Raw genomic sequence first — 27,964 nt, 5'->3', positions numbered from 1 at the left:
TACTGACTTTGCAATGGATTCTTTAGATTGATTAAATGGGTGAATCATATGGTATATGAATTTTTTTTTTTTTTTTTGAGACGGAGTCTAGCTCTGTCGCCCAGGCTGGAGTGCAGTGGTGTGATCTCGGCTCACTGCAAGCTCTGCCTCCTGGGTTCACACCATTCTCCTGCCTCAGCCTCCCAAGTAGCTGGGATTACAGGCACCCGCCACCACGCCTGGCTAAATTTTTGTATTTTTAGTAGAGATGGGGTTTCACCGTGTAAGCCAGGATGGTCTTGATCTCCTGACCTCGTGATCCGCCCGCCTCGGCCTCCCAAAGTGCTGGGATTACAGGCGTGAGCCACTGCGCCCAGCCAGTATATGAATTATATCTCTATTTTAAAAAGCAGAATCTAACACCTTAATGAATCTCCTTCCAGTCTTTTTCTATGCATTTTTTACAAAAACAAATTCTACTATATATTCTCTATTTTATCATCTGTTTTCACATAATATACAGCAGAATTTTTTGAACATTCACAGAGATAATTTTTATGGCTAGGGTAATCTATTATATAGATGTACTAATGTCTAACAGTTGAATACTTATTTCCAGTATCTCACTGCTATAAACATCTTAGTAGCTAGATCTTGCCACAATATTTAATTATTTCCTGAGGATAATCTTATTAGTGAAATTGGTTATTCCACTGGGGCAAAGGTTATAAACATTTTTATCCCTTTTGATACCTAATGACAAATCACTTTTTATAAAGTACTACAAGTATATATCAGCAATGTAGTCTTCCCCAGGATGGAGTCTTGCTCTTGTCACCCAGGCTGCAGCGCAACAGCACGATCTCGGCTCACTGCAATCTCTGTCTCCCAGGTTCAAGCGATTCTCCCGCCTCAGCCTCCTGAGTAGCTGGGATTACAGGCACTCACCACCATGCGTGGCTAATTTTTGTATTTTTAGTAGAGATGGGGTTTTGCCATGTTGGCTAGGCTGGTCTCGAACTCCTGACCTCATGATCCGCCCACCTCGGCCTCTCAAAGTGCTGGGATTACAGGCGTGAGCCACTGCGCCCGGCCAGCAATGTAGTCTTATGCATATAATTACCTGTCCCCCCGCCCATAATATTGAGAATTATGTTTTATCTTTTGAAATCCGATAGAAACTGTTCCTGGCCAGGCACAGTGGCTCACGCCTATAACCCAGCACTTTGGGAGGCGAAGGTGAACAGATCACCTGAGGTCAGGAGTTCAAGACTAGCCTGGCCAACATAACAAAACCCCACTTCTACTAAAAATACAAAAATTAGCCAGGTGTGGTGGCATTCACCTGTAATCCCAGCTACTCAGGAGCCTGAGGCAGGAGAATCCCTTGAACCCAAGAGGTGGAGGTTGCAGTGAGCCGAGATCGCACCACTGCACTCCAGCCTGGGTGACAAGAGCAAAACTCCTGAGACTCCGTTTTAAAAAAAAAAAAAGAAAGAAAACTGCTTCTAATTTGCACTTTACTTACATAGTTGACCCTTGAACAACATGGGTTTGAACTTCAGGGGTCCACTTCTGTGCAGACTTTCTTCTGCCTCTGCCAACCAAGACAGCAAGACCAACCCCCTCCCTCCTCCTCCTTCTCAATGTGATGATGAGGATGAAGATCCAGATGATCCACTTCCACTCAACGAACAGCAAATATAGTTTCTCTTCCTTACAATTTTCTTTTTTTTTTTTTTTTTTTTTGAGACAGAGTTTAGCTCTTTTGCCCAGGCTGGAGTGAAGTGGCATGGCTCACTGCAACCTCTGCCCCGCCACCACCCCCACCCCAGGGTTCAAGCAATTCTCCTGCCTCAGCCTCCCGAGTAGCTGGGATTATAGGCGCCAGCCACCACGCCTGGCTAATTTTTGTATTTTTAGTAGAGACGGAGTTTCGCCATGTTGGCCAGGCTGGTCTCGAACTCCTGACCTTAGGTGATCTGCCAGCCTCAGCCTCCCAAAGTGCTGAAATTACAGGCATGAGCCACCATGCCCAGTCTCCTTACGATTTTCTTAATATTTTCTTTTCTCTAGCTGACTTTATTGTAAGTCTACAGTATATAATACGTATAGAAAATATGTGTGGCTCATGCCTGTAATCCCAGCACTTTGGGAGGCCGGGTGGGTGGATCACTTGAGGTCAGGAGTTCAAAACCAGTCTGGCCAACATGGTGAAACTCCATCTCTACTAAAAATACAAAAAAAAAAAAAAAATGGCCGGTCACGGTGGCTCACACCTGTAATCCCAGCACTTTGGGAGGCCAAGGTAGGCGGATCACGAGATCAGGAGATCGAGACCATCCTGGTTAACACGGTGAAACCCCATCTCTAGCAAAAATACAAAAAAACATTAGCCAGGCATGGTGTTACATACCTGTAGTCCCTGCTACTCAGGAGGCTGAGGCAGGAGAATCGCTTAAACCTGGGGGGCGGAGGTTGCAGTGAGCTGAGATCGCGCCACTGCACTCCAGCCTGGGTGACAGAGCCAGACTCCATCTCAAAAAAAAAAAAAAAGAAAAAGAAAAATACAAAAAATTTAGCTAGGCGTGGTGTCAGGCACCTGTAATCCCAGCTACTCGGGGGATTGAGGCAGGAGAATCACTTGAACCCAGGAGGCGGAGATTGTAGTGAGCTGAGATAGAACCACTGCACTCCAGCCTGGGTGACAGAGTGCCAGTCCATCTCAAAAAAAAAAAGAAAAAGAAATATATTTTATTTTATTTTATTTTTCTGGGACAAGTTCTTGCTCTGTCACCCAGGCTGGAATGCAGTGGTGTGATCATAATTCTCTGCAGCCTCAATCTCCCAGGCTCAACTGATTCTCCTGCCTCAGCCCTCCAAGTATTAATAGCTGGGATGTGCCACCATTCCCAGCTAATTTTTTTTTTTTTTAATTTTTAGTAGAGATAAGGCCTCACTATGTTGCTTAGGCTGGTCTCGAACTCCTGAGCCAAGTGATCCTCCCAACTTTGGCCTCCCAAAGTGCTGGTATTACAGGTGTGAGCCACTGTGCCTGACTCAAAATTTGTGTTAATCAACTGTTTATGTTATCAGTAAGGCTTCCGGTGAACAGTGACCTTAGTTAAGTTTTGAGGGAGTCAAAAGTTATATGTGTATTTTCAACTGTGTGTGGGGGCTAGGGGTGTGTGGAATGTAGTGTCCATGCCCCACACTGTTCAAGGGTCAATTACACTTAAGTTGTAACAATTTTTTCCATATTTTTAAAATGCCTATTTTCTACTGGAGTGTTTATACTTTTCTTATTGGTTCATAACAGCTCTTTATCACATATTGCAAATATTTTCCCCAGATTTTCCTTGCTGTTTCAAGTTTGTTAGGTTGTGTTGACTGAAGTTTTACATTTATTTTCTTCAATCACTTTTTTTTTTTTTTTTTTTTGAGACCTGGTCTCGCTCTGTGCCCACGCTGGAGTGCAGTGGCGCCATCACTGTTTACTGCAGCCTTGACCTCCAGGGCCCAAGCAATCCTTCCACCTCAGCCTCCCAAGTAGCTGGGGCTGCAAGTGCATGCCCCAAAACCCAGCTAATTTTTGTACTTTTTGTAGAGAGAGAGGTGCATCATGTTGCCCAGACTAGTCTCAAACTCCTGGGCTCAAGCAATCCCCCCATCACCTTGGCTTCCCAAAGTGCTGGTATTACAGGCATGAACCACTGTGCCCAGCCTCAATTACTTTATAAAGTGAAGTATGGATCTATATTATTTTTCTATGCAGTCAGCTATGTAACCTTGCTTAAGACCCACTTTTATTGTATCCTATATTCCTCTATGAGCATGGGCCTGATTCTAGACTTTGTTTTATTGGTCTTGCTATTCTGATGTTTGCAAATGAATCTATAATAGGTTTTAGTGTTTACTAGGATAAGTCTCTTGCCTTCTTTGAGAACATTTTTTTTTTTTTTGAGACACAGTCTCGCTCTGTCACCCAGGCTGGAGTACAGTGGTGCGATCTTGGCTCACTGCAACCTCCGCCTCTTGGGTTCAAGCAATTCTCTGCCTCAGCCTCCCAAATAGCTGAGATTACAGGCACCCACCACCATGCCCAGCTAATTTTTTTGTATTTTTAGTACAGACAGGGTTTCACCATCCTGGCCAGGTTGGTCTTGAACTCCTGACCTTGTGATCCACCCGCCTCAACCTCCCAAAGTGCTGGGATTACAGGCATGAGCCACCGCGCCTGGCCTGAGAACATTTTCTTGGCTGTTTTCAGACATTCATCCTAGCAGATGAACTTTAGCATTGTTTCCTCAAGATCAAAAAATCAATGTTTAAAAACTTTACAAACATATTTTAGAAGCACACTAAATGTATAAATTCAGTTCAGGAAGTAAGTGCTTTTAGATAGTATGTAGGAACCTTCTCTGTACAACATTCATCACAGCCCCAACCACAGGAATGTCATGATTAATTAATAAATGAAGCACTGGCCACACACAGGCCACATGAAGCCTTGCCATTCATTCTCCCTCTCTCCCTGTGCCTCTGGCTCCCTTGCCACCTCACGACTTCCTGTTGTGCCCCAATTGCCCAGGAACTGGCCCCTGAGTCTACTTTCCCTGCAGCACCCTACGTGCCATACCTTCTCCCTTTTCAAACCTGACAGCCCAATATCCTATGACAAATCAATCCTATCAAGTAACTGACCAGCTCCGTAATGCAAAGCATGTGGCCCAAAATGTGTCAGTGCTTCCTTTTACAGACAGAGTTCAGGCAAAGTCTGTCCAACTGTCTAGGTGAGATGTCCTGAATCTGGTTAACATTAACAGACAGCCAGAGGGGGATCTATGATGGAGCAGCCTCACCATGGCTGGGGACACCATCCCATAAGCCAGGTCATCTACCTCCCTTTAACGACTCCGATCTCACCAAGTAAGCCAATGTGGCTTTCTAGCCTGCTGACAACAAGAAGGAAATATCCATGAAAGGGCTCACTAAGAAATGTCAAGTGCCATAAAAAATGGTTAGATTGCCATTTCTATGAGTTTAGCTTGAGTCCTTTTCCCCTCTGGCCTCTGTGATCAATAATGGGTATTCTTTTTTTTTTTTTTCTGAGATGGAGTCTCACTCTGTCGCCCAGGCTGGAGTGCAGCGGTGCAATCTCGGCTCACTGCAACCTCCGCCTCCTAGGCTCAAGCAATTCTCCAGCCTCAGCCTCCTGAGTAGCTGGGATTACAGGCACCCGCCACCATGCCTGGCTAATTTTTGTATTTTCAGTAGAGATGGGTTTCACCATGTTGGTCAGGCTGGTCTTGAATGCCGGACCTCAAGTGATCCTCCCACCTCAGCCTCCCAAAGTGATGGCATTACAGGCATGAGCCACTGCACCCGGCCTAATAATGGGTATTCTGACAGACAAGTTTCTAGGCCTGCAAAGAGGAAAGCCAAACTTTTGACAGTGATTGACCTCCTACCTTGCTAAGGGAGTTGGAGTATGATCCTTTTAATTATCACGTGTGGCTCAATTTATAATTATAAATGCATTCCCCAGCCAGGTGTGGTGGCTCACGCCTATAATCCCAGCACTCTGGGAGGCCGAGGCGGGTGGATCACTTGAGGTCAGGAGTTTGAGACCAGCCTGGCCAAAATGGAGAAACCATCTCTACTAAAAAATGCAAAAATTAGCTGGGTGTGGTGGCACGTGCCTGTAGTCCCAGTTACTCAGGAGGCTGAGGCAGGAGAATCACTTGAATCCGGGAGGCAGAGGTTGCAGTGAGCCAAGATGGTGCCCGTGCACTCCAGCCTGGGCAACAGAGCATGACTCTGTTTCAAAAAAAAAAAAAAAAAAAAAACGCTGGGTGCAGTGGTTCATGCCTGTAATCCCAGCAGTTTGGGAGGCCAAGGCGGGTGGATCACCTGAGGTCGGGAGTTTGAGACCAGCCTAACCAACGTGGAGAAATCCCGTCTCTACTAAAAATACAAAAATTAGCCAGGTGTGGTGGCACATGACAGTAATCCCAGCTACTTGGGAGGCTGAGGCGGAGAATTGCTTGAACCCGGGAGGTGGAGGTTGTGGTGAGCTGAGATCGCGCCATTGCATTCCAGTCTGGGCTACAAGAGCAAAACTCCATCTCAAAAAAAAAAAAAAATATATATATATATATATATACACACACACACGCACACGTACATATATACATACACACATATATACATATATATACACACATATATACATAGATACATATACATACACACATATATATGTAAAAAACTACGAATATATTCCTGAAACAATATACTACGTATAGAAGGCTCAGACTCCCATGCTCATAGACCTTTTCTAAAAAAACAAGCTACAGGCATTTCTGGCCAAGAGTTAACAAGCTTTGTGTCATTTGAGCCAGGCCATGGCTGATTAGATCAAGAATCTGCACTCCAGCCCAAGGCAACCTAGAAACTAATCATAAGTACTCAAGGGCCATAAGGGCCACATGTCATTAATGCCCTGTGGCCTACAATAGGCTTAATGAATACACATGGTCTCAAAAGGCTGCTCTCTTCTTGAGAATAACTGCCCCAGTCAGATTCCCTCTCCTGAGAAGACAAAGAAGCTGAGAGAGCCATAGGCAGAAGCAAAAGGGACTCACTGGAAGTTTCTGAAGGAAATTAAGAGAATCTGGCTCAAATCCCAATTCAGCCACCTACTAACTGGTTGACCTTGGGTAAATTATTTAATTTTTTTTTTTTTTTTTGAGACAGTCTCACAGCTGCCCAGGCTGGAGTGCAGTGGCGTGATATCAGCTCAGTGCAACCTCCACCTCCTGGGTTCAAGCAATTCTCTTGCCTCAGTCTCCCAAATAGCTGGGACCACAGGCGCCCGCCACCACACCCGACTAATTTTGTACTTTTAGTAGAGATGGGGTTTCGCCATGTTGGCCTGGCTGGTCTCAAACTCCTGACCTCAAGTGATCCACTCACCATGACCTCCCAAAGTGCTGGCATTACAGGTGTGAGCCACCATGCCTGGCCCTTAAATTATTTAATTTCTCTAAGCCTCAGTTTTCTGTTCTGTTAAACTGAGACAATGATAGGTGTGTATTATATAATACTCGTAGAATTGTGAGAATTACATAGAGTAAAAAACAAAGAATTCAGCAGAGTCTTTGGCCAGGAAGACTTCTCAATGCATGAACATGATTATTCTTACTACCTTCTGGGTCACTGGAGCTACTGCCTTGCTCCAAGAAGTAGCAAGCAATCTGCTCTTTTTTTTTTTTTTTTTTGAGGTGGAGTCTCCCTCTGCCACCCAGGCTGAAGTGCAGTGGGGCAATCTCGGCTTACTACAACCTCCACCTCCCAGGTTCAAGCAATTCTCCTGCCTCAGCCTCCTGAGTAGCTGGGACTACAGGTGCATGCCACCACGCCCGGCAAATTTTTTATATTTTTAGTAGAAAAGAGGTTTCGCCATGTTGGCCAGGCTGGTCTTGAACTCCCGACCTCAGGTGATCCGCCTGCCTTGGACTCCCAAAGTGCTGAGATTACAGGCGTGAGTCACTGCACACAGCCACAATCTGCTCTTAATTACCCTGCAAAAATCCCAGGAGACTCTCAACTTCAGGGAGAACCTGAGTGCTATGCAGCCTCTTTCCACCTCCCTCACACACCTGGGCAGGTGGGCAGTCATACCATCATCCATCCCTCACAACCCCCATGTTAGAGAGATGTTGATAAGGAAGATCAATATATTTCAGAGCAGCATACCTGGAAAAATGCAAACCCTGGGGTGTCATCAATCCAAAGTTACCAGGGAATAGGGGAAAGGCAAATGCCGAAGTTGTTCCTGAACAGTTCTTGCATTTCAGATACAGAAAATACTTACTAAAAGCATCTACTGCCTTTGTCAGATTGTTCTGGGCAGACCTGAGAAAATAAAATGTAAAAAATAAGTTTTATCTTTTTGAAAATAAAAGAACAAAAATATGATCACATTTTCATTTACATTCGTAAAAACCCTGTCCTATACCAGGTCTGAGATGCATTTCCAGTGACTCGAATGCTCCTTGCCTCAGGGTGTCCCTCATGGCCACACCCTCGCTGCAGGTGTTTAAAGTCCCACCTGGGCACCTCTCTATCAACTATGGAAGACTATTCTTTCAGATTACACTTATTGTACATGTTTATGCACGTCTTTCTCAGAAATGATACTTCAGGCAGTACAGAAATACCTTCTATCCTGTTACTTTCACTTTCTTTCTTTCTTCTTTTTTTTTTTTTTGAGACAGGGTCGCACTCCACCTCCCAGGCTGGAGTGCTGTGATGCAATCTCAGCTCACTGCAACCCCCACCTCGCAGGCTCAGGTGATCCCCCACCAGCCATCCTCCCACCTCAGCCTCTTGAGTAGCTGGGATTACAGGTGGGTCCCACCACACCCAGCTAATTTTTTGTAGTTTTGGTAGAGACGGGGTCTCACCATGTTGCCAGACTGGTCTTGAACTTCTGAGCTCAAGTGATCCACCTGCCTCAGCATCCTGAAGTGCTGGGATTCCAGGCATGAGCCACCACACCCGGCCTATCCTGTTACCTTCAAACTGTGAAAATAATCTGTGAGTACTCAATTTTCTACCGCCCTTACTATGAAAAATAAGTTCTTTGGCATTAAAACCCATCGGAGACTTTTGTTATTTTCTGCATCCTGAGAGGTGGTTGCTTTGGATGTGGTATCATGAAGGCTTTCTTGAAGTTAGCTTTCATTCATCTCCTTGCTGCTATGACTGTTTGGGTATCGAGAACCAAGAGACTTTGACAGGTACTGAACTCTCGATTGGCTTCACATCAAAATTCAAGCACTGACAGGTGACGACTGCTATGTGCTTTCTGATGAAGTGTTTTTGGGAACTGGATGTCCTGTAACCAACATGTGACAAGATTTTTTTTTTTTTTAAATATGGAACACTTCACAAATTTGCATGTCATCCTTGCGCAGGGGCCATGCTAATCTCTGTATTGTTCCAATTTTAGTATTTGTGCTGCCGAAGTGAGCACAAGATTTTTATATGTTATATGTTTCTATACCAACAATGTCATCAAATCTCAGGTTTTAAAAGGGAAGGTTATTTTAAAATCTGTACTAATATTTACCTCAGGAAGATTACCAAGGCAAGGATTCATGCCTATCTCCTGCCCTGCTGAGAGAGGTGGGTCTTCGTTGCAACCTGCAATTTTATTTATCCATACAAGGCAGGTCAAATCACAGACTTGGGCAGGGTGTGGTGGCTCACGCCTGGAATCCCAGCACTTTGGGAGGCCAAGGCGGGCTGATCACTTGAGGGCGGATTACTTGAGGTCAGGAGTTTCAGATCAGCCTGGCCAACATGGCGAAACCCTATCTCTACTAAAAATACAAAAAAATTTAGCAGGGTGTGGTGGTGCACCCCTGTAATCTCAGCTACTCAGGAGGCTGACATGAGAATCGCTTGAACCCAGGAGGCGGAGGTTGCAGTGAACCGAGATCACGCCACTGCACTCCCCAGCCTGGGCAACAGAGCAAGACTCCATCTCAAAAAAAAAAAAAAAATCCCTGACTTTTCCAGTTTACCAAGACTACTGCCGAAACACTACTGAGTGCTTGAAATCATGCTCCAAAGCTTAAAACGTATTTTTCTTATTCATCCACCAAGATTGATGAAGTCAAGGAAGTGCCTAACATTAGATCATTGTACATCCTATGCCTCATTTTCTCTTCAATGGGAAACGGAAGTGGGTTATATAAGGTGATATACAGAGCAACTGCAGCTGTCTGAGGACTGAGCAACAACACGCCTAAGCTATAATACTGAGGATGGCAGAGTTCTTATTGATACCATTTGCTTTCATTAATCTGCAATTTTCACAAAGCAGACATTTCCATGATTCCTTTGGAGAAATAAGTTTTTAATTATACTAGAATCATATTCAATAACACTCTTCAGAATCATGAATGCCCTCCTTGTGACATGGCTGGGACGCACAATGATCTACTGGTTGAAACAAGGGCTTTGGAGTCAGAGGCCTGGCTTTGCTGCTAATTAGTTGTGTGATTTTAGACAAGTGACTTCATTTCTCCAAGTATTATTTCCTCATTCATCAAATAGGGATGCTACGACTTACCCATGGGAATTAAATAAGATAATGCAAGTTAAGCATAATTGTTAATAAGATTATAAGAAAGTTTTTAAAAAATATTTTTTCCTGAATTTTTAAAGATTTTTCTTTTTCCTTTTTTTTTTTTTGAGACCAAGTCTTGCTCTGTCATCAGGCTGGAATGCACTGGCACAATCATGGCTCAGTGTAGCCTTGACCTCCTGGGCTCAAGTGATCCTCCTGCCTCAGCCTCCCGAGTAACTGGGACTACAGGCATGCACCACCATGCCTGTAGAGACAGGCATGATTTTTAAATTTTTGCAGAGACAGGATTCCACAAGGTTGCCAGGCTGGTCTGGAACTCTGGGCTCAGTGATCCTCTGACTTCAGCCTCCCAAAGTGTTGGGATTACAGGCGTGAACCACCACACCCATCCTAGAAAGATTTTTTTTTTTTTTCTTAAGACAATATCTCGCTCTGTCACCCAGACTGGAGTGCAGTGGCGCGATCTCGGCTCATTACAATCTCCACCTCCCGGGTTCACGCCATTCTCCTGCCTCAGCCTCCCAAGTAGCTGGGACTACAGGCGCCCGCCACTACGCCCGGCTAATTTTTTTGTATTTTTAGTAGAGACGGGTTTCACTGTGTTAGCCAGGATAGTCTCGATCTCCTGACCTTGTGATCCGCCCGCCTCGGCCTCCCAAAGTGCTGGGATTACAGGTGTGAGCCACTGCGCCCAGCCAAAAGATTTTTAAAAGATTACATTTCTATCCTGTAATCCCAGCACTCTGGGAGGCCAAGGCGGGTGGATCACTTGAGGTAAGGAGTTTGAGACCAGCCTGGCCAACATGGTGAAACCCCATCTCTACTAAAAATACAAAAATTAGCCAGGTGTGGCAGGTGCCTGTAATCCCAGCTACTTGGGAGGCCGAGGCAGCAGAATCACTTGAACATGGAAGGCGGAGGTTTCAGTGAGCCTAGACCGTGTCACTGCACTCCAGCCTGGGTGAGAGAGCGAGACTCCGTATCAAAAAAAAAAAAGATTACATTTCCTATCCTAATAGCCAAGTCTACTCCTTTATCTCTAAATGGCATTTTTACCAAAAAAAGTAATGTAAAGAAGATCTTGTTAACTTAAGAAATAAAAGGAATCTAATGGTGATCCAATTAAGTTAAAAAATTTCTAAAGCACGGCCGGGCGCGGTGGCTCACGCCTGTAATCCCAGCACTTTGGGAGGCCGAGGTGGGCGGATCACGAGGTCAGGAGATCGAGACCATCCTGGCTAACACGGTGAAACTCAGTCTCTACTAAAAATACAAAAAATTAGCCGGGCGTGTGGCAGGCGCCTGTAGTCCCAGCTACTCAGGAGGCTGAGACAGGAGAATGGCGTGCACCCGGGAGGCGGAGCCGAGTTCGCACCACTGCACTCCAGCCTGGGTGACAGAGTGAGACTCTGTCTCAAAAAAAAAAAAAAAAAAAAAATTACTAACACACAAAAAAATAGTGTGCTCTAACCAGCAAGAAAACTTTTTTCCTCATCATAAAACTCATGCCTTGCCCGGAAGCAAATACTATTTAGACGCCATTAATTGGTAGTACCCTCATTTTATACTTGGATAGGATCCCATGTAGGATTCCAATATTTTACCCTTCAGGCCCCAATTAACTGATTTATACTCTACAGACCACTAAAATACAATAATTCAGCTGCAAATCACTTCCAATTTAATTCAGTGAGTTATTTACCATTTAAGTTAGATCACTGTCAATCCTCTCTGGAACCCTCCAAAGGCTTACCATCCCACTCCGGGTAAAAGCCACACCTGGCTCACCTCTTTCAGGCCCTGACTTAAATGTTACTTTCTCAGCCTTCCCAACTCTGTAACTGCAACAGCTCCCCTTCCACCTCCCACCCTCATATTTCTCTATTGCTTCTCTGCTTTTTTTTTTTTTTTGAGAAGGAGTCTCACTCTATCGCCCAGGCTAGAGTGCTGCGGTGCAATCTTGGCTCACTGCAACCTCCAACTCCCTGGTTCAAGCGATTCTCCTACCTCAGCCTCCTGAGTAGCTGGGATTACAGGCACACACCACCACACCAGGCTAATTTTTGTATTTTTAGTAGAGACGGAGTTTCACCATGTTGGCCAGGATGGTCTCGATCTCCTGACCTCGTGATGCGCCCACCTCGGCCTCCCAAAGTGCTGGAATTACAGGCGTAAGTCACCGTGCCCAGCCTGCTTTATTTTTTTATTTCAAGAACCATATGGAGATCGGTTACAGCATACATTGTTCCTTCTTCTTCTTTTTTTTTTTTTTTGAGACAGGGTCTCTCCCTGTCACCCAGGCTGGAGTGTGGTGGTGTGATTATCTTGGCTCACTGCAACCTCCGCGTCCTGGGCGTAAGCAATTCTCCCACCTCAGTCTCTCAAGTAGCTGGGAGCACAGACATGCGCCACCATGCCTGATTAATTTTTGTATTTTTTTTGGTAGAGATGGTGTTTCGCCATGTTGCTCAGGCTAATCTCAAATTCCTGGGCTCAAGCAATCCGCCTGTCTCGGCCTCCCAAAGTGCTATGATTTTTATTACCTGGAAAAGGAACCACAGGCCAAGCATGGGCCATCACATTCATCCTGTGGCTCCTTTTTGGGGTAATAAAAGTATTCATAAAATATTCTAAAATTGGTTTCAATGATGGACGCACAACTCGGTGAATATACTCAAAAGCACTGAAGTGTATACTTTAGATGGGTGAATTATACAGTATATGAGTTATATCTCAATAAAGCTATTTTTAAAACCTGCCTGTTTCTTTTCTCTCTGTCACCAACTAGAAAGTAAGCTCCATGAATGCACAAACTTCTGTTTTATTTAGCACAATGCTTGGAATATCAGAGAACCTCAAATATAGGGGAAGGAAGAAAAGAAGGGAGAGAGGAAGGGAGGGTGGGAGAGAGGGAAGGGAAAGAAAGGATGAATGCAGGAAGGTAAGAAGTGAAAGGATAGAGGGAGGAAAGAAGAGAGGAAGGAAAGAATACAGGGAGGAGGGGAGAAGGAGGATAGAAGTAACTGCCAATGAAGAAACACCCAGAGATCACCCAGCTAATAAGTCCTCAGAGATGCAAATTATGCACTTGAGATAGAGGACAGATTTTTTTTTTTAAGACAGGGTCTTGCTCTGTTGCCCATGCTGGAGTGCAGCGGCGTGACCACAGCTCACTGCAACCTTGAATCCCTTTGCTGAAGCTTCCCCCTACCTCGGCCTCTCAAGTAGCTGGGACTACAGGCGTGCACCACCACACCTGGCTCATTTTTTTTTTTTTTTTAAGTAGAGACTAGGTCTTGCTATGTTGCCCAGGCTGATTTCAAACAGGGCTCAAGCGATCTTCTTGCCTCAGCCTCCCAAGGTGCTGGGATTACAGGCAGGAGCCACTGTGCCTAGCCAGAAGACAGAGCTGTCTCTTTGGAGCTCTTCAAATCTTTTTCTGTGAGGCCTTTAGGTGGGAACCTTTAAAACAGAATTCTACTTATACCCTCAACAGCTTCTAATCACACTAAGAAGAAAACACAAACCTATCTTGGCTTACATAACCTGACCCTGTCTACTGCTTCCACTTCTTCCTTCTTGGAGCCCAGAGCCCACCACGCCCTTCCCACTGCCTGGCTTTGGCAAAGGCCACCCGCTGACCTTCATGTCTCACCAGGCAGGTCTCAGGGAGCCACCCCACTCTCCACCCCCATCTCCCCCCCACTCTCCCCCCTCCCCCCCACTCTCCCCCCTCCCCCCACTCTCCCCCTCTTTCACAGTCTTCCTAACACTCACTTTGCTATTTTCTTACACGTGCATTGTCTACCACCCCCTCTAAAATTAAGTCCCGTAAGAACAAGGACTTATCTGTCTTGTTCACGCCTATATCCCTCAGGCATAGAAGAGGGCTGCCACAAGTCTGTGCTATTTGTAGAACAAAGACACAGAAGCTCCAAATTTAGGAGACGATTCAGGAAGAGAGAATGCTACAAAGGCTGAGCAGTATTTCTAGAAGAACGCCAGCTCACAGTTACAGAACCCCTCATCCACCTCCCCAACTTGGCAGTTCCTTGAAAACAGGGATGGGCGGCATTTGTTCTCTAGGACCAACACCAAACATGTGCTGGCTGAATGGGGGATCAGTTTTCATGGAATTTGTGGTATTCACCTTCACAGACTCCTTCTCCAGTAACTACTGGTTTGTGCTTTAAAACAAAATGTTTTGCCAGGCGTGGTGGCTCACGCCTGTAATCCCAGCACTTTGGGAGGCCAAGGCGGGTGGATCATGAGGTCAGGAGTTCGAGACCAGCCTGCCCAACATAGTGAAGCCCCGTCTCTACTAAAAATACAAAGATTAGCCGGGTATGGTGGCATGCGCCTGTAGTCCCAGCTACTCGGGAGGCTGAGGCGGAAGAATCACTTGAACCTGGGAGGCAGAGGTTGCAGTGAGCCAAGACTACGCCATTGCACTCCAGCCTGGATGACAAAGTGAGACTCCATCTCAAAAAAAAAAAAAGTTTCACCATGTTGCCCCGTCTGGTCTCAAACTCCTAAGCCCAAACAATCCACCTGCCTCAGCCTCCCAAAGTGCTGGGATTACAGGCGTGAGTCACTGTACCCAGCCCCAGGCACAGATGTTCTTAATGTGACCTACCTAGAATGATGACTCCTTCTCAAAAGGTTTACAATTTACTTTGCTTAGATCTGAAGAATCATTATCTATGGCAGCTATATCCTCATGAAATGTATTTCTTAAACAATAAGACTTGAAAGTTGAAATTAGCCAGGCATGGTGGCGCACGCCTGTAATGCCAGTTACTGAGGAGGCTGAGGCAGGAGAATCTCTTGAACCCGGGAGGCAGAGGTTGCAGTGAGCCGAGATCCCGCCACTGCACTTCAGCCTGGGTGACAGAGCAAGACTTTGTCTCAAAAAAAAAAAAATGGAAATTACTCCTTGATCCAGGGGCTGCAGAACAAATGTTGTTAGAAGGCATGAAAACAACATTCATCTCCTTGTACACCTCCAACAAAGCACTTGGCTGATCAGGTACATTGTCAATAAGCAGTAATATTTTGAGAGGAACCTTTTCTTCTGAGCAGTAGGTCTCAACAGTGGGCTTAAAATAGTCAATGAGCCATGCCGTAAACAAATGTGCTACCATCCAGGCTTTGTCACTGCATTTCTAGAGCCCAGGCAGAGTAGATTAAGCATGATTCTTAAGGGTCATAGGGTTTCTGGAATGGTAAATGAGCACTGGCTTCAACTTCAAGTCATTAGCTGCATTATCCCCTAACAAGAGTCGGCCTGTTCTTTGAAGGTTTAAAGCCAGGCATTAACTTCTCTCTAGCTATAAAATTCCTAGATGGCATCTTTTAATGTAAGACTGTTTGGTCTACATTGAAAACCTGTTGTTTAGTGCAGCTACGTTTGTCAATTATAATGGTCAGATCTTCTGGATAACTTGCTGCAGCTTCTCCAGCAGCACTTGCTGTTTCACCTTGCACTTTTATGTCATGGAGATGGTTTCTTTCCTTGATCCTCAGAACCAACCTCTGCTAGCTTCAAATTTTTCTTCTAAAGATTCCTCACGTCTCTCAGCCTTCACAGAATTGAAGAGAGGGACTTGCTCTGGATTAGGCTTCAGAGAATGTTGTGGCTGGTTTGATCTTCTATCCAGACCACTAAAACTTTCTCCGTATCAGCAATAAGGCTGTTTCACTTTCTTATCATTCGTGTGTTCCCTGGAGTAGCTCTTTTGAGTCCCTTCAAAAACTTTTCCTTTGCATTCACAACTTGGCTGTTTGGCACAAGAGGCATAGCTTTCAGCCTGTCTCAGCTTTCTACATGTCTTCCTTGCTAAGCTTAGTCATTTCTTGATTAGTCATTAGCCGGGTGTGGTGGTGCATGCCTGTAATCCCAGCTACTTGGGAGGCTGAGGCAGAGGCTGCAGTGAGCCGAGATCATGCCACTGCACTCCAGCTTGGGTGACAGAGTGAGACTCCATCTCAAAATAAATAAATAAGTAAATAATAAAGTGAGAGACATGCATGTCTTCCTTTCACTTTAACACATAGAGGCTATTGTAGGGTCATTAACTGGCCTAATTTCAATATTGCTGTGTCTCAGGAGAAGAGGGAGGGAGATGGGGGATGGCCTGCAGTGGAACAGTCAGAACACACACAACATTTATCAATTAAGTTCACCACCTTATATGGATCTGGTTTGTGGTGCCCCAAAACAATTGCAATAGTAACATCAAAGATTACCGATCACATCTTATAACAGATGTCATAAGAATGAAATGTTTGAAGTATTGTGAGAATTACCAAAATGTGACAGAGAGACACAAAGTGACCACACGCTGTTGGAAAAGTGGTATGGAGAGAAAGACTTACTCGATGCAGGGTTGCCACAAGCCTTCAATTTGTAAAAAACCCAGTGTCTGTGAAGCACAATAAAGAGCAAGAAAGCAGGGCATGGCAGCATATCCAGACCAAAGCGCTGCCTTGCTTCTGCTTTACACAAACTTACTGCAAATCTGGAGCATCTAATGCTCCTATGACTGGACAATTTTAGGCCCTTTCTGGATTACAAAGTCAGCATGGGATGCTCAATGCGAAAGTTTTAACAATATATAAAATGCTATAAGGCAATCTTCACAATGTATCACAAACAAAGCAAAACAAGGGTGGCAGAGATTAATTTCTCATCTCTCCTTCCTCAAATCTAAATGATACTGCAGATCACTAGCCTGTCATGCTTAAATAGTGTCACCTGAAACTGAAATGTGCTTAGGTAATTTACAATTTTTACAAAACACAGGGTTGTATACTCATTCCTCTATTTGGACCACTCTGGGGAAAACCGCCTATGTAAGTTAGTGCAAGAGCCGGACACCATAAGCAAGAGCCTAGTGATAACCAAGGTTCATCTGTGACAACCATCACTGGCCCTGCCACTCACTCACACCACAAGAACAGGAAAACTTTAGAGCTGGATCACAGAAACAGTAACCAAGGTCAACACTGCCTTCTATTTCCTTGCCCATGAAAACATATGGATTGAGTGAGAAAGCTGAGGCCTGGAGACATGACAGGAATTGCTGCCACTGTCCAGGGTCACACACACATCAGTGGCAAGGCCAGGAATAGACTCAAATTCCCTGTGCACCTTTTCACCACCTCCCTTCCTCTGGTGACCTTTTTTTTCTTCCTCCCTCGCAGCTCCTCCTTTATTTTCTTCCTTTTCTTGCCTGTGGTAACCTACAGAGAGTACTGGACAGTTAGGGCTAAACGGGTTGGTAATCTCTAGACTAGATCTACTCAAAATCTATTTTAAAATAAAATAGAATGTTTCCAACATCTTACTCGTTGACTTCCATGTCCTGGTCATCAGAAGACTCATCTTCTCCTAGGACATTTTCAGAATCTGGTTTCCGAATGAGAAAGAACAGAACTGTCCCCACAAGGCTAATCACCGTTAGGGCAATAAACACTGTTCTTCGGTCACTCTCTATGGAGAAAAAAGAAGAAACAAGATAGTATCGACCAAACAATTCCAGAATTAGTATCACAGTACAAGGGCTGCTTACAACTGTCAACACACTTCCTCGTTACATTTTTACTTTAATGCATCAGTAAAAACTTAGGAAAAGGAGACAAATAGGATACCTTCACCTTTGTCTTTCAGTTAGAGAAATATGAATAAGCCAAAGAAAAACAGCACAAGGGCTTAATCGCCTTCTTTTAATCAAAGAAGGGTCCAGAGAAAACAACTGAGCATTCAGAGGTCTTCTGAGAACCACATACTCGTGTGCGGTATTCTCATAAGCTCATGCACAGCATAACCTTCCCTTAGACCCTGAGAAGCCCCTTAAAGCATAGTCATAAACTATAATCCTAGTTTAGTAATAGAAACCAGGCTGGGAGGGGTGGCTTAGGCCTGTAATACCAGCAATTTGGGAGGCTGAGGAGGGCGGATCACCTGAGGTCAGGAGTTTGAGACCAGCCTGAACAACATGGAGAAACCCATCTCTACTAAAAATACAAAATTAGCTGGGATGGTGGTGCAGGCCTGTAATCCCAGCTACTTGGGAGGCTGAAGCAGGAGAACTGCTTGAACCCGGGAGGCGGAGGTTGTGGTGAGCCAAGATGGCACCATTGCATTCCAGCCTGGGTAACAAGAGTGAAACTCCATCTCAAAATAATAATAATAATATAAACCAAGGAAAAGTCTTACTAAAAGCTAAAATCTGCGAGAACTTGAGGTGTCGGGGTTCATGAGAACGATGCTTGAATAAAGCAATAATGGGTATTTCTATATAACTCCTATTATGCTTTGAACATATCTGAATAAAGCAACGCGAATAAAACAAACCTGATATCTGAGTTTTCCCTTGCCAGGCAAAATATATGTAGAGATTTCCAAAGAACAAGCTGGGGGAAGAAAAGGGAGGATAGGATGTTGGGTAATTATTTTAATATTTATAGTTTTTTAAAAATAATTATTCCCATTATTTGTTGTAAGAGAGGGAGAGAGAAGGACATCATTTTTAAAGTATCTACCTGTCCTGGGTCATTTAAAAGTATCAGCTTCATCTGGACTCTGATAAACTTAACTGCCCCAGATGGAATTCAGTCTCCTTCCATGTGACAGTAACCTGATTCAGAGGCACCCTTCAAAGAAGAATTGACTCACTTTGAAACATGTGATTTATTGCAACTCTGGAAATGACTCCCTGGAAATAAGCTTAAGCTAAATTTTAAAGAATCTGTTTCTAAAAATCCATGATTTAGTTATCTGCATCTAATCAAATACTTTCTTTAGCATACTTTCCTGAAGAAAGAATCATTCACTTACACACTAGTTTCTTAATATACAACTCTTTAAAATGTAACATTTGCTATTTGTTAAGCCTTGTCAAGGCCAAAATTTTAGGCGCGATTCATGAGGGTGATTCCTCAGAAGAGATTCCAGAAATCCAACAGTCAAGAGCAGAATAGCTGTTTTGCTTTCTTCTTAAGAAAAATGTTAAGGCCAGGCACGGTGGTTCACGCCTGTAATCCCAACACTCTGGGAGCCCAAGGCGGGCGGATCACGAGGTCAGGAGTTCGAGATCAGCCTGGCCAACATAGTGAAACTCCGTCTCTACTAAAAATACAAAAAAAATTAGCCGGGCGTGGTGGTGGGCGCCTGTAATCCCAGCTACTCAGGAGGCTTAGGCAGGAGAATTGCTTGAATCCGGGAGGCAGAGCTTGCAGTAAGCCGAGATCGTGCCATTGCACTCCAGCCCAGGTGACAGTGTGAGACAACGTCTCATTAAAAAAAAAAAAAAAAAAGTTAGTATGCTATATTCAGTATTGGTATAAATAGTCCTGAGTAGCTAGTGAGCCACCATACTCAGCCATTATTACAAGTGATTCTATAAAATTGGAATCATGTCACATTTAGCTAGAACTTAAGTCACGTAACATGGAAGATCCAAATTGTCAACCAAAGACCTAAAAAATGGTATGACAGAAAAAAAAGAAAGAAAAGGAAAGACTGAACCTCAAAAGGATAATTACCTAGACTGCAGAAGTGCCCAGAAAATCCCACTGTTTCTCCCAATGCTGTGCTCATCCGAATTGATTGTCAGGCAGTTTCCTTGTGCTGTCCAAAGCACTAAAATTCAACCCAAAAGTTTATCAAGGGAAAGAAATTCACTTAGAGTCACATACTAAGCACATAAATAATACCTTTAGATAGACCCCAGAAAAGAAAGCAGAGAAGTTAAAAATCAAAATGCTTACCAGCAGCAGCAATTCCAATGAAAACAGAGGCTGTGTAGAAGGACCACGGGAAAGGCTGGATAAAAACGGCAATGTACATGCTAAAATATAACAGGTCAAGGTATTATAGTCAAACGATACCTGAAATAGAATGCCAATTATGCCTTCTAGGAATCAGTTCTGACATTCTCTTCTTTTAAAACTCAACCTGTAAAGGATCGCTCCAGTTTTGAAAAAAGGGACACAATCAACTTTCTCATTTCTTAATTAATTAATTTTTTTGAGACAGGGTCTCACTCCATTGCCTAGGCTGGAGTGCAGTGGTACCATCACAGCTCACTGCAATCTCCACCTCCTGGGCTCAAGCCATCCTCCCACCTCAGCCTCGAAAGTAGCTGGGACTACAGGCATGTGCCACCACGCCCGGCTAATTTTTTTTTATTTTTGGTAGAGACAAGGGTTTCACCATGTTGCCCAGGCTGGTCTCGAACTCCTGGACCCAAGTGATCCTTGGCTCAAGCAATACCTCGGCCTCCCAAAGTGTTGGGATTTACAGGTGTGAGCCACTGTGCCTGGCCCATAATTTATTATTTCAGATTTGCAAAATCAGACATTTTACAGGTTTGCAGTGTTCTTTGCCAAAAGCTTAGCACATCATGGAACTATAGTTCTAGAGTTCAGAGAAAGATTTAGTTATTTCATTTGAATCCCCACATATTTTCAGTCAACTGACAGAAAATAAGATTATTTCATAGAATGTTCTTTTCAACCCTCATAGAGACTTTTGGATACTATTTTTATTAACAATAAAACAAAAGCAGATATAGATACATCCTATCACATTAGAATATGATATCCCTGAGCAACAAGTACTGAGCCAAAATTCGTAAAATACCACCTATATTCTATTCAGTCCAAGTCTATAAATTATTGTGAAGTTTACTATCTACTTGAAAGATCCTGAAAAGTGTTCTGATTAAATAAGTGCAAGATTACACTACTTACCTGTAAAATAAACCACTGGCAAACATAGAGAGTTGAGGTCCTACAATGGCAACCACTGACGGTGTAATCAAATTTGAAGCAGAGAACACTCCATAGATAATAGCCATGCTGCACACATAATACACAAACGGGAAAAAAAAAAAAAAAAAGAACAAAGCCCTTATATGCTGTGTCACTGTTTAAAATCCATTTGTTTATAGATTTTACAATAAACACTCATATTATTTAGTCAGAATTTATGATAGTTATATCATTCAATTCAATACCATATAAAAGTTTTCATTTGTACAAAATATTGAAGCCCACGAACTGTGCCTTGGGATCAGTCTGCCTACAATACATTTTTTACATACTGGTAAGTCATAGTAACAGGAACTGTGCCAAGTACCTTATACAGATTTTCTCTTCTAACAGCACTAGGAGGAAGATATTGTTATTATCCTCATGTGAAAGAAAAGAAAAAGGAAATATAGTGGGATTAAGTAATTTGCCAAAAGTCCAGCTGGGTGGCTGGTGAATGTCGAGCCAGGACTGCATGACTCCAGAGGCCCCGGTCCACCAATCTGCCCTACAAACTTAGCCTACAACTCTGGCAGCGTCATGACATTTCTCTGCTATAAATAACAAGCGCAGAGCTACAACTTGCTTAAGCCAGAATTTATTTAACTCAACCTAATGGTCTCACTTGAACATTATTACTCAGTTACTATTGACCCAGCCCTAGTACATATGTCTTGTACGAAGTGTGGTTAAAACCATTTCAAAGGCCCTGAATTCATTTACTAGATACTATTCATAAATCCAAAGTAAATTATTCTTTGGCTTTTATGAATCTCTCAAATATCAAATGTGTTTTTGCATTTGTTCTTTTTTTTGTTTTTTGAGACGGAGCCTCGCTCTGTCGCCCAGGCTGGAGTCCAGTGGCACAATCTCTGCTCACTGCAAGCTCCCCTTCCCGGGTTCATGCCATTCTCCTGCCTCAGCCTCCCGAGTAGCTGGGATTACAGGCGCCCACCACCATGCCTGGCTAATTTTTTTTTTTTTTTTGTATTTTTAGTACAGACGGGGTTTCACCGTGTTAGCCAGGATGGTCTAGATCTCCTGACCTCGTGATCCGCCCACCTCCGCCTCCCAAAGCGCTGGGATTACAGGCGTGAGCCCCCGCACCCGGCCGCATTTGTTCTTTAGAATACACATGAAGACAAAAAAGTAGAAAAAGCTGTGCTACTAATCACTTAGAAAAATGAACAGTAACATCCCTTCATTCTCAAGTATTACATACAAGGCTTAGGATAGGGAAAAAGAACCAAGTATGAGTTATGGGTTTGTGGGGGGCGGGGGAGTGCCACGATCCAATCTCTAACTCTAGAGAAATTAAGAAACGGTTTCTACAGCTCAATGTAGCCATTCCATTGCACATATTTCAAAACATGTTGTACACAATAAATAACAGGCAATTTTCATTTGTCAATTAACAAATCTAATTTTAAAAAAGAAAAACCTGTTTGTGTATATATACCTGTACATATTACATTCTCAGGTCCAATCACAAGGTTCTAGTGACTTGTGAAGGTCTTTTCATTTTACCCATCTGTAAAATTGGGACTAAACACCTTAACAAAAATCTAAAAGCTCCTGACATACGTATATTAATCGTCATGAATTACAAAAACAGAAGGACCAAATGTTTCAAGAATCACAACATCTTCTATTTAGGACTGGGAATTCTAATCATGACAATACTAGAGTGCTTATTCAATGCCATGCACTGTGCCAAGTGCTTTACATGCATTGTCTGAGCTAGGAAATTAGGCTCACGGAAACACTTACCTAAGATAACAATGCAATAAATACCTTGTAGAGTCAGGATTTCAAACCTAGTGCCTAATTCCACAGGAAACCTAAACTCATCAGCTTTATTCTGTTATGTTCTCTCAGTCTAGGCACTGAGAAGAGAAAATGCAATCACCACTTATTCAATCACAATATTCTATTGCTGGTGATTCTGATGAGATTTAAGCAACTACTGTCAAATATAAAGCAAAATCAATCATACGGTACAATACCTGGTATATCCACTGCCGTGAAAATCTGTCCTATTTAAGCTCCTGATGACAGTTTGCTGTGTGGAAGATAAAACTAATCAACGAAAATGTTTTGCAGTCTCCCTCCCACCCTTGGGAAGTGTGACTCCAAGTACTCAGCAAGAGAATAAAGTAAAAGTTCATAATGTACTTAATACTGAAGTCCATTATGAGAAAAGAAAAAGGACAACAGAACTGCAGAAGGCAAACCAATGACAGGGAGGGGGGAGGAAAAGCAGCTGTAACCATCCAAGTACTAAGGAAGCGCTTAATACAGACAAGAAACAAAATAACCAGGTTAACATCCAAACCCCTAATCAAATCAGATTAAACGATAATGCTTAACGCCCCCATGAGAAATGTCTGACACAAGAAATCAAACCTAATCATAAAAAATGAGGAAGCCTGGGTGGGAAAAATAAAAGATGCAATTAAAGCGCGCTATTAGATATAATTAACGTTTATTTTCATTTCTGGACTGCATTATGATGGGCACTTCAAAGGAGGGAGGACAGATTCCAACTCACCGCCACATTTCCACAAGTTTGAAAGGCAGTGAACATAAACATAAAGGCAACTCCTAAAATAATGATGTTGAAAAGCTTTTTAGATTCCGGGGACATTTTGGCTCAGCTCTGCCGGAGGCAGCAGCCCAGGGCAGTCAGCTCTCCTCGGGGCGAAGCCACTGACAATCCTGGAGAAAGAAATGAGATGGTGAGTGGAGAAGGCAGATGCAGGAGCCAGGCAGCCAAGCTGTCAACTTCCAGTTCCTGGATCGGAATCCCAGGTTTAGGGCGAAGTGCTCCCCACCGGCAGTTAGGATATTCCTAAGAAGCGATCCGAGTACGGAAGAGCACAACCCCCGGAGAAGCGCCAAGAACTTATCCGCTCCAGGTTGAGGGGCCCACGAAGGGGATTAAAGGGCCAAGTGCCAGCCGCAGCAGCCGGCGCGGCCCCGCCCTCCCGGCCTGACTCACTGCGGTCAGGCGACCTTGTCACCTGACCGCAGCCGCGGCGCCGGCCGCTCGGCCCGCTGGGAAACGTAGTCCCGGGTGGCCTGGCACGCGCAAGCGCTCCGCGGGGAGTCCCCACCGCCAGGACGCAGAGCCGACGGAGCTCTCGGGCTCTGGCGAAAGGGGGTTGGGAAGCGGACTCCGGCGAAGAGCAGTCAGGAACGGCTGGACGGGGCCGAGAGACGACGCAGCGGAGTCTGAGGGGGCCGGGGTCACAGGGAGAGGCAAATGAGGGCAGAAGCACTCTTCAGACGGAGACGGGGCTGACGGCTGAGCAAAAAAGGGGCGTGAACTTGGAGTATTGGCATGAAAAAAAGGTGGGGGGCCCAGATGGGGAGCACCTCCTCTTCCTCCTGCCCAATCGCGATCGTCCGGCCTCCCAGGCGGAAAAAGCGTTTCGCGGGCTTTCCAACTGCCCGCTAATTCCGCTCCCCCTCCCTCCAGCCGTGACTCCGCGCTTTTTGGCCCGCCCGCCGGGCTGTGCGCAGGCGCTTCGGGTAGGGGCGGGGCGCGCGGCAAGGACGTTACAAGGCGGGGCACGGTGGGCCAATCAGAAGATTTCATTTCCGGGTGGCGCGGGCGCCATTTTGTGAGGAGCGATATAAACGGGCGCAGAGGCCGGCTGCCCGCCCAGTTGTTACTCAGGTGCGCCAGCCTGCGGAGCTCGTCCGTGCTGTTCTGCGGCAAGGCCTTTCCCAGTGTCCCCACGCGGAAGGCAACTGCCTGAGAGGCGCGGCGTCGCACCGCCCAGAGCTGAGGAAGCCGGCGCCAGTTCGCGGGGCTCCGGGCCGCCACTCAGAGCCATGAGCTACGGCCGCCCCCCTCCCGATGTGGAGGGTATGACCTCCCTCAAGGTGGACAACCTGACCTACCGCACCTCGCCCGACACGCTGAGGCGCGTCTTCGAGAAGTACGGGCGCGTCGGCGACGTGTACATCCCGCGGGACCGCTACACCAAGGAGTCCCGCGGCTTCGCCTTCGTTCGCTTTCACGACAAGCGCGACGCTGAGGACGCTATGGATGCCATGGACGGGGCCGTGCTGGACGGCCGCGAGCTGCGGGTGCAAATGGCGCGCTACGGCCGCCCCCCGGACTCACACCACAGCCGCCGGGGACCGCCACCCCGCAGGTACGGGGGCGGTGGCTACGGACGCCGGAGCCGCAGGTAAACGGGGCTGAGGGGACCGCGGGAGGCGGGGCGGGGCGCGCGGGAGGCCCGGGCGACCTCACAAAGGTCCGCGGCGAAGCACGTGGTGCGGGCCCGGACGGGGCGGGGGTGCACGCCGCGTCTCGCGACCCTCCGGCCGCCCCGCGAGCTTCCGCCGTCTGCGACCCGGGAGTGGCCGGGGTGTGGGCGGCGCGGGGCGGAGGACCCCGCCTCGCGACTGGGGAAATGGCGTCTGGCGGCGAGATAATGGCGGCCTGGGCGGGAGCGCGCGGGCGGGGCCGGCCCCGCTGCCTGGAGTTAACCCCGCTGTGCTTGCTCGTCCCGCCTGCAGCCCTAGGCGGCGTCGCCGCAGCCGATCCCGGAGTCGGAGCCGTTCCAGGTCTCGCAGCCGATCTCGCTACAGCCGCTCGAAGTCTCGGTCCCGCACTCGTTCTCGATCTCGGTCGACCTCCAAGTCCAGATCCGCGCGAAGATCCAAGTCCAAGTCCTCGTCGGTCTCCAGATCTCGTTCGCGGTCCAGGTCCCGGTCTCGGTCCAGGAGTCCTCCCCCAGTGTCCAAGAGGGAATCCAAATCCAGGTCGCGATCGAAGAGTCCCCCCAAGTCTCCTGAAGAGGAAGGAGCGGTGTCCTCTTAAGAAAATGGTAATGTCTGGGAATCCGAGACACATAACCCTAATTCATAAATGGGATTTGGGGTAGGTCTTTTTGAGTCGTGTTAATGTAAGAATGACTCCTATCATTAGGAGTGCTGCTCGGAGGTTACTCACCTTTGGGAGTAATACTGAAGAGAGGGGTCTGCAGAAAGGATGTGTATGAAGCTTAGATAATAATGGCTGTTTCGTAAACTGTTTGAGACCTATTAATGAAAATGACTATTTCTTGCTGTTTTTATCCAACGTCTGCATTTTCCCCCTTTAAAGCTGCGGTCTCCTGTTTGATAAAAGAATATTGGCCAGTATTGCAGATTTTAACTGATTTGGCTGATCCTCCAGGGACCAGTTTCTGTGGGCGTGTATTGGAGCAGGTTTGTCTTTAAATGTTAAAGATGCACTATCCTCTTAGAGAAACAATCAGTTCAACTATTGTTGTACTGACTGGGACTTCATATTCTAATGGATGTGGCAAAAGAATTGCAATAAGAAGCAGTGAACATTTGGAACCCCAAAAGAAAGTTACAGGTATTGCACTGGGTGGGGAAAGGATAGTGTGTCTTTAACTCTTAAATTGTTTGGTCCTATTTTTTAAAAAGGAAAGGGCCCTAAGTAGCTCAGATATTAAAGTAGTATTCTCAATTACCAAATGTTTCATTTGAAACAATTTATCTTAATGAAATATAGACCAATTCTCTGATCTCGAGTTGTTTTTGTTTGGATACAGCCCTTTTTTTTTTTCTTTTTTTTTTCTTCCCCTTACCTTTCTTCACCTTGGTTATTTGGCCAGGAATACGTAAATTCAAACTTGTACATGCTGATGGTAGCCTTTGTGAAATTTTCCTAATGGGGCCTTTTAAAAACATGGCTGGGTGGAACATTTCTGTACCCTACTGGTTTGACCAGAGCCTTAGTAAGTACATGCCTGAAACTGAAACCACGTGCACTTTAATGGAAGGTAAGCTGAACTTCTTTCTTTTCAAACCTAGATGTATCGGCAAGCAGTGTAAACGGAGGACTTGGGGAAAAAGGACCACATACTCAGTCCATCGAAGAAGAGTCCTTGGAACAAGCAACTGGCTATTGAAAAGGTTATTTTGTAACATTTGTCTAACTTTTTACTTGTTTAAGCTTTGCCTCAGTTGGCAAACTTCATTTTATGTGCCATTTTGTTGCTGTTATTCAAATTTCTTGTAATTTAGTGAGGTGAACGACTTCAGATTTCATTATTGGATTTGGATATTTGAGGTAAAATTTCATTTTGTTATATAGTGCTGACTTTTTTTGTTTGAAATTAAACAGATTGGTAACCTAATTTGTGGCCTCCTGACTTTTAAGGAAAACGTGTGCAGCCATTACACACAGCCTAAAGCTGTCAAGAGATTGACTCAGCATTGCCTTCATTCCTTAAAATTAAAAACCTACAAAAGTTGGTGTAAATTTGTATATGTTATTTACCTTCAGATCTAAATGGTAATCTGAACCCAAATTTGTATAAAGACTTTTCAGGTGAAAAGACTTGATTTTTTGAAAGGATTGTTTATCAAACACAATTCTAATCTCTTCTCTTATGTATTTTTGTGCACTAGGCGCAGTTGTGTAGCAGTTGAGTAATGCTGGTTAGCTGTTAAGGTGGCGTGTTGCAGTGCAGAGTGCTTGGCTGTTTCCTGTTTTCTCCCGATTGCTCCTGTGTAAAGATGCCTTGTCGTGCAGAAACAAATGGCTGTCCAGTTTATTAAAATGCCTGACAACTGCACTTCCAGTCACCCGGGCCTTGCATATAAATAACGGAGCATACAGTGAGCACATCTAGCTGATGATAAATACACCTTTTTTTCCCTCTTCCCCCTAAAAATGGTAAATCTGATCATATCTACATGTATGAACTTAACATGGAAAATGTTAAGGAAGCAAATGGTTGTAACTTTGTAAGTACTTATAACATGGTGTATCTTTTCGCTTATGAATATTCTGTATTATAACCATTGTTTCTGTAGTTTAATTAAAACATTTTCTTGGTGTTAGCTTTTCTCAGAATATGTCTCGGTCTTTTTTTCCCCCATTTATTTGAAGGACCTATTTTGTGATTGTGGCTGACTGCATAGTATGGAAGTGGAATGTTTAGTGCCTATCATTTCCTAAGTTAA

The 27,964-nt window shown here is 44.9% G+C and overlaps 2 protein-coding genes and 1 non-coding gene across 10 annotated transcripts in view; 1 reads left to right on the top strand and 2 right to left on the bottom strand.

Annotated features, from left to right (window-relative positions):
- Positions 1–24,494, bottom strand: part of MFSD11 (major facilitator superfamily domain containing 11) — a 42,714-nt gene extending 18,220 nt beyond the window's left edge. The window contains exons 1-9 of one of the 4 annotated variants that reach the window (XM_008971578.6): positions 24,341–24,494; positions 23,514–23,680; positions 22,969–23,024; positions 20,903–21,010; positions 19,919–19,998; positions 19,694–19,790; positions 18,504–18,562; positions 17,495–17,639; positions 7,859–7,899 (exon numbers count right to left, since the gene is read on the bottom strand). In XM_008971578.6, coding sequence (XP_008969826.1) covers positions 7,859–7,899; positions 17,495–17,639; positions 18,504–18,562; positions 19,694–19,790; positions 19,919–19,998; positions 20,903–21,010; positions 22,969–23,024; positions 23,514–23,609 — 682 coding nt within the window. In that variant the 5' untranslated portion in view covers positions 23,610–23,680; positions 24,341–24,494. Of the gene's footprint in view, positions 1–7,858; positions 7,900–17,494; positions 17,640–18,503; positions 18,563–19,693; positions 19,791–19,918; positions 19,999–20,902; positions 21,011–22,968; positions 23,025–23,513; positions 23,681–23,796 lie in introns of all 4 variants that reach the window. The other 3 variants (XM_008971575.5, XM_008971576.5, XM_008971577.6) reach the window with 3 other exon arrangements.
- On the bottom strand, positions 8,919–9,022 carry LOC112437715 (U6 spliceosomal RNA). The gene has a single exon (XR_003026259.1). It is a non-coding gene; the product is annotated as a U6 spliceosomal RNA (small nuclear RNA).
- Positions 23,967–27,854, top strand: SRSF2 (serine and arginine rich splicing factor 2). 5 transcript variants are annotated; one of them, XR_008621611.2, is made up of 5 exons: positions 23,981–25,164; positions 25,499–25,809; positions 26,088–26,191; positions 26,807–26,908; positions 27,407–27,854. XR_008621611.2 is itself a non-coding variant. In XM_003818296.7 (3 exons), the coding sequence occupies exons 1-2, from the start codon at positions 24,803–24,805 to the stop codon at positions 25,800–25,802; spliced, it is 666 nt and encodes a 221-aa protein (XP_003818344.1). In that variant the 5' UTR covers positions 23,967–24,802; the 3' UTR covers positions 25,803–25,809; positions 26,807–27,854. The 5 variants fall into 5 exon arrangements, 2 of the variants coding, with proteins under 2 accessions (XP_003818344.1, XP_063455500.1); XR_010110720.1 differs by having other exon boundaries at positions 23,967–25,164; positions 26,807–27,854; XR_008621610.2 differs by lacking the exon at positions 26,088–26,191 and having other exon boundaries at positions 23,988–25,164.
- The last annotated feature ends 110 nt before the right edge of the window (positions 27,855–27,964 follow it).

Source organism: Pan paniscus, chromosome 19, assembly GCF_029289425.2.
Source record: "Pan paniscus chromosome 19, NHGRI_mPanPan1-v2.0_pri, whole genome shotgun sequence".
Taxonomy (NCBI): domain Eukaryota; kingdom Metazoa; phylum Chordata; class Mammalia; order Primates; family Hominidae; genus Pan; species Pan paniscus.
Note: the sequence above shows the minus strand (reverse complement) of the source record. Positions and strands in the feature narration are given on the sequence as shown.

Excerpts from the sequence above, each read along its gene's own strand:
- SRSF2 (XM_003818296.7), top strand. The coding sequence starts at position 24,803 with ATGAGCTACGGCCGCCCCCCTCCCGATGTGGAGGGTATGACCTCCCTC. Across the intron at positions 25,165-25,498 it reads TACGGACGCCGGAGCCGCAG|CCCTAGGCGGCGTCGCCGCA; the intron begins GTAAACGGGGCT and ends TCCCGCCTGCAG.